The 6,448-nt window shown below is 33.0% G+C and overlaps 1 protein-coding gene across 1 annotated transcript; it reads left to right on the top strand.

Moving 5' to 3' along the window:
* The first annotated feature begins 5,065 nt into the window (after positions 1-5,065).
* LOC145073065 (putative germin-like protein 2-1) lies at positions 5,066-5,989 on the top strand. Its single transcript, XM_079019609.1, has 2 exons — positions 5,066-5,222; positions 5,338-5,989. Exons 1-2 carry the CDS (start codon positions 5,111-5,113, stop codon positions 5,871-5,873), a joined length of 648 nt encoding a protein of 215 aa, XP_078875735.1. The 5' UTR covers positions 5,066-5,110; the 3' UTR covers positions 5,874-5,989.
* Positions 5,990-6,448: the final 459 nt, after the last annotated feature.

The raw sequence follows: 6,448 nt of genomic DNA, 5'->3' as shown, positions 1-6,448 counted from the left end.
TCAAAACAACAAAACTTTTGGGTTCAAATTTAAACTATAAAACCTAAAGGGCAAAATATGAAACATTTCATAACAACAAGGATCAAATAACAAATAATTCAAATTAACATTTAATCACATAATTATCCATATTTGATTTATTTAATGATTTCTTGCAAACCAATTTATCAATTTAGTCAAAATAATTAATCAATTATCACATAAGGAAACAATTATCTTATTAATTGATAAATATCTTCAATTAGATCAAAAATATAGTCAAATATATCATATAATCGGATTAATATTGATCTAACATGATAAGGTAACTATCCATAAGCAAAAACAGCAAGAAATCGTGAAATACCCTCCATCTGACGAGTTGACTCGGCGAGTCAGGCTTGGACTCGGCGAGTCTGCATGGACTCGGCGAGTTCAGCCATGGACTCGGCGAGTCCAGCCTCCAGAATCCAAAAAATCGAATTTTCCAATTATACAATGCATCAATACAATTGAAACCAAGCTAGGCTCTGATACTACTGATGGGTTTTAGTCATAAGACATCCTATGTGCTCATACAAACCCTAATGCTCGGATCTAGGTTTCTCTATTATACATGCTTTGAATCCAAGACTATAAACCCTAATTCTAGCATATGGAAATCAATATTAACATATAATTAGGTTTATGATATTACCTTGATTGTTATGTAGCAATAACAATCCCAATTCCTCCTTTGAATTGACTTTGGAAGGCTTAGAGTCACAAGTGTCACTCCTCTAATGGTTCACAAACACCATAAGCAAGAGGATGAAGAGGAGAGAGGATGGAGGCTGCCAAAACCGTGTGAAAACCCTAGAAGGTTGCTTGTCCACGTTTTTGAGCCTTAAGGGTTCTATATATAGTGAGGCTATTAGGGTTATCTAACAAGGAAACCCTAATTTGGTTGTTTAAGCCCTAAGCAACCCATAGACTCCTTTAATCAAGCCCATGGACGATTTCCTTATGGGTTTTCCCATAGAATTCGTCCACCTCTTGATTCAAGGCAATCCATGGCCCAAATTGCAATTATCTCATAATTACAATTCTAGTCCTTTAAGTTTAATTAATCTCTTTTAGTCACAAAACTAATTACCAATTAATTATTGACTAATATTAATTAAACAATATGATTTCTCCTTTAATATATTATTCCCATAATATATTAATAAATCATATTTAATCCTTTCTCTCCATAATTCATCCTATCAAGTTGCTTTGGTAAAGGCAACCTAAAAGGACCATGCACCATCGGGTCAAGTACATACCAAAATAGTTATGGACTTAGACACTAATCCAACACTATCTTCAACTTGTCTATCTATAATCAGTGATAAAACCTCCTAAGATCCTTGCCTAAATAAAATCACGAAGTGGTTTTGCCTTCGACCACCCTTATAGGATTTTGTTAACTAAAAGAAAATAAAGCATACATAGTAAAACACAATAATCCATGAATGAAAAAGCCACAAAGCTTCCCTTGACATTCATTGGTAACTAGAAAGCGAGATCGTCAAACATACAAACAAATATGTCAAAAATACAATGTCACAGGCATAAAAAGAAAATGTATGCATTGTGTCTACTACTTCAAAAAAATTAAACACATGTAGCTACATCCATATCAATACCCAATAACATACAAAATAAAAAATCTAAGTTTCATTGATTAAACAACAAAACCATGTGTTACTTATGACATATGTATTAAGATCTTTTCCAGACAAACGATTTGAGTAGTCGATTAGAACCACATGAACACAAAGAAAAGAAAACCGAGTTCTAAATACCATGCTTTATTTATCAAAGTCAACTTCTAAAACTCAAAGGCGTCTACGCTGTGTACAATTAAACTAAAACGCTAATATGACTCATAATTATGATAGAAATCATCTGAATTCGGAGATAATATAAATCATAATATTTTATTTATTTAGGGCATAAAAATTCCTAATAAAGCTAAATCTTAGCAGAAAAACTCATAGAATAAAATAAACTAAATTAAATTAAATCTTTGATTCATCTTTCTAATACCCTGCACCACCTTCCCCATAGTGAAAACGACTCGTCCTCGACTCTTCATCTCTCATCTACGGTTAGGGCAAACAACTTGCATACTTTAAAACAATAGGAATAAATCAAACAAGACAACATGCACGCTTATAGTTTCCACCTATAGATATATATATATATATATATATATATATATATATATATATATATATATATATATATATATTCCTACTGGTTGTCTCATTTATGAGTTCTTGAGTAACCTTAGGGAGATCACCATGTTTATAAAAAATGCAACATATTGTAACACTCATGTCGTTATTTAATTTTATTGAATTTCCCTTAAGAGTTATAATAAATAAAGAAATAATGTTATAAAATAATTATAAACAATTATATAACATAAAAAGATTTATTTTTTTAGCGAATGACTAAAAACTATAATTTTAAAACTTAAGATGTTAAGATCATGGAAGGAGGGACCAAACTTGCCAAATTATTTTTACTTTCATGAAATCACATTGGGGGGGGGGGGAGGGGGGGAGGGGGGGAGATCCTTCATGGAGGCCGATGGTAAAACTTATCTCCCTTTCATCCCATGTAAAACTCATAGACCATATCGTAACATGAATGGCCCCTGACCGGTTTTGTTGTGTATCTACCAAAGACTGTACCGAGAAAGTAAAGAAATATGAGGAAGAGGGTAATCAAGTGGAAGACAGCGAGACAATAAGGGTCATATGAATTTTCCCTTCATTAAGCCTAAATTTTGCAAAAGAGAACATGATTTTTTCAAAAACCAAGGTTTAATTTACATGCCTTATGTGCCTATTTGTATTACATTAAATCATATTGTGCGCTTTAAAAAATTAAGAAGTTCAGCAATTATTATTTTTTCTTGACGAGTATGGTCCTTTTGGTTTCAATTACTTGCATGATCGATCCATAACTATGTAAATTGACTTTCGCGTAAGTTCAAATAAATTTTTTTAACCTTTGGTTTACATTTTATAATTAAGAAAGATAACAAATAAACCCAAAACCAAACCCCACCCCACCTACCTTACCTTACATCACCATACCTACCCCCATTCTATTCACCTCCCTTGTTCGGTCGCCCTGCACCGCCACCACCATAACCATCACCTTCCACAATCACTATTTCAACGAAGAAGGTGTTTAGGGTTTAACCCACCCCTATTTTCGTTATTTGTCTTCAACCTGACCATCAACAAATAAAGCAACAACCTCCCCATATCCATGACAAATAAATAGACATTATGAAGCCCCATGGTAACTTGCAAATGAGAACAAAACACATACAATGATTCTCTAGAAATTCATTAGTAACTAGCAAGTGTGAACCTAAAAGATATGAACAAATTAGCCAAAAATACAATGTGACAAAAAATAATAAGTAGAAGTGCGAATGTTGTCTATGACATAAATTAAACTAAACACATGTGGCTACATCCATACCAATAGCTATAACATACAAAATTACGAATATAGGTTTCATGGATGAAAGAACAAAACCTTGTATTACTAATGGCAAAAGGATTAAGACGACACAATCCCCCAATCATTAGAACTCGTTAGGAATGGATTGGAACAAGGGGATGCACATATCGCTTAATCAAGCAAGGAAGACAAGAATCACTTTGAAATAATTTATTGTTTCTTGATTTTTTTTTTCATAATTTTGATACAGGTTTATGGTGGGGATGTAAACAGATTGAGACGGATATCACTAATTTTAGTGTTGTTCAACAATTTAACCTTTCCTCAATCTTCGCCTCTTTGTGCAGTGTTCTATCTTCGTTGAAATCTAGGGCGACCGTTGATCCAACAACCCCACATAAATCGACATTGGGGGTTGGTGTGTTTTATAAAAAGGTTAATGGAAGAGACATATATGATTAGATGTAGATTATTGTAGGAAGTTCTTTCCAAAATCTTCATTAGAAAGCATATATAGAGATTAGGCACATCAAACATGGTTATCAATCTAAGCCATTGGTAGATCAAACGACGTTGATTAGGCATTGTTATTTAGCAACCTACCCTGTTTTTTCCTAGTAGTTTATTTTTATGGGCCTTGTTTTGCAAATTTTTAGACTTATATTTACTCTTTCCATTCATACTATAAAATCCCAATATACTATTTGGTATAATTTGTCTTACTTTATTTATTCAAGAAAAATAAGATTTTTTTTTTATTTTATGTTATTATTATTATTTGGTAAATTTAAACGTCTAATTAATACAAGTAATTTACAAACAGCTAGAAAAGATACTGTTTTGCTAAAAGGATTGTAAATGTGTGTGCAATACATCGGTATGAAGTTTATATCTATAATCCATAGTATTTTGCATCTGTCGGTGAATGTAGTAAGTCTGTAATGTATGTTATGTATGTGTACAAGATATTTTCCACGTACACCTTCTTCCAACCAATTTTGATATGTGTCTAACCAACCAGTAATACCCATTATGAACGGATTATACACATAAATGGTTTTCGATAATTGTGCACCTTTTTGTATTGCACGGAGGCTAATCTTTTGTTTCAAGAAAAGCCTAGAATGCATCAATTGAAAAATAAAATATACATAAAGCGTTCTTTAACCATAATATTTATCTGGTATGGAAACGGTCAACATTGCTCTTCAAGACTTTTTGATTTTCTTAAAAAATGATCGAAGTAGAAATTTTCCATGCATACTAAACATTCAACGACGTTCCATTAAAATGAATCCTAAATATGGATGTGTTATGAAAAAGTATATAAGTAAATATACTAAATGGAAGGATCTTAGACATATAAGGTTCGTAGTTGCAACCTTTATGAAATTAAGAACCAAACAACGTAAGTTGAATGTATCTTGCTTCTAGAAATTGAACAGCAAAATTTGAATGCATCTCAAGATGATAATTGATGACGCTATGATGGTATTAGTCTTGATCTTCCAATATTTTTACTATATAAGCATTGGGAGTTCCATTCTTTATTTCATAGATTTCCCAAGCTACCATAATTAAGTCATCAAAATTAAAACAAGTTTTCGGCTTCTCAACAATGACGGCTCATTTGCTTTTATTTGGTCTCTTGGCGGCAGGTTGTTCCCTTGCGTTTGCTTCGGACCCTAGTCCTCTTCAGGACTTCTGTGTGGCAGACCAAAATAGCAGAGGTAAGAATTTATTTGTGAAAGTCGAGAAACTCTCCAGCATTTTCATGCATGATTTGAAAACATATCATATTTAATTGTGATTAATAGTTTATTTATTTAATTTTTTTCCTCGTAGTATTCGTGAATGGCTTGGTTTGCAAAGAGTCAAGGCTAGTACAAGCTGATGATTTCTTTTATAGAGGACTGCAACTAATGGGAAATACATCGAATGCTGTTGGGTCTGCTGTGACTCCAGTGACCGTAGAAGAGTTGCCAGGACTTAACACTCTTGGTATCTCAATGGCACGTATTGACTTTGCACCACAGGGTATTAACCCCCCACATACACACCCTCGGGCCACTGAAATTTTGACTGTTATGGAAGGCCGTATTCTAGTCGGATTTGTCACGTCCAACCCTCAAAACCGACTCATCACAAAAGAACTTCAGAAAGGCGATGTTTTCGTGTTCCCAGAAGGCCTGATTCACTTCCAGAAAAACGTGGGAAATGGCTATGCTGTTGCTATTGCAGCTTTGAGTAGTCAAAATCCAGGTGTTATTACCATTGCAAACGCTATTTTTGGGTCAAATCCCGATATCGCTGGAGATATTCTTGCAAAGGCCTTTCAAGTTGACATCAACCTCGTCTATCAAATTCAATCGAAATTCTAGCTTTTAAATGCTTTTAAAATGTTGATTTTCTTATCAATGGTGTGGTATTTGTTATGCTTATATATGTTGTTATATTTAAAATCGAATAATATATATACTACTGTCATAGTGATTTTGATTTACTGATGTGGAATTAACTACTTCAAAACTAAGAGATAAACTATATTAAAACCCAAGGGTGTGCGAGAAATAGACTTCGAAATCACACAGACAAATTTACGTAAGGGTGTGAAAGAAATAGACTTAGAAATCATAAACACAAACCTAATATTGTTCAAGAAATAGACTTAGATATAACAAAGATAAACCTAAGAGTGTGCAAGAAATAGGCTTAGAAATCACAAAGACAAATTTACATAAATAACCCACTTGCTTTAGAAAGACTAGAAGTTTAACCATCAACTTTTTTAAAAGGATTAATATATGGTCCTTGGTGTTTCAATTAGTTACTAGGTCGATCAACCAGCTATGCAAATTTAAGTAGCTGTCTGTAAATAAGGAAAAACTCATCATCTCAATTATGATGAGACGTATTACATATAGCCAAAGATAAAAGAGGAATATCCAAAGGATAA

This window comes from Lactuca serriola, chromosome 9 (assembly GCF_051521515.1).
Source record: "Lactuca serriola cultivar US96UC23 chromosome 9, Lser_US96UC23_V15, whole genome shotgun sequence".
In the NCBI taxonomy this organism is placed as follows: Eukaryota; Viridiplantae; Streptophyta; class Magnoliopsida; order Asterales; family Asteraceae; genus Lactuca; species Lactuca serriola.
Note: the sequence above shows the minus strand (reverse complement) of the source record. Positions and strands in the feature narration are given on the sequence as shown.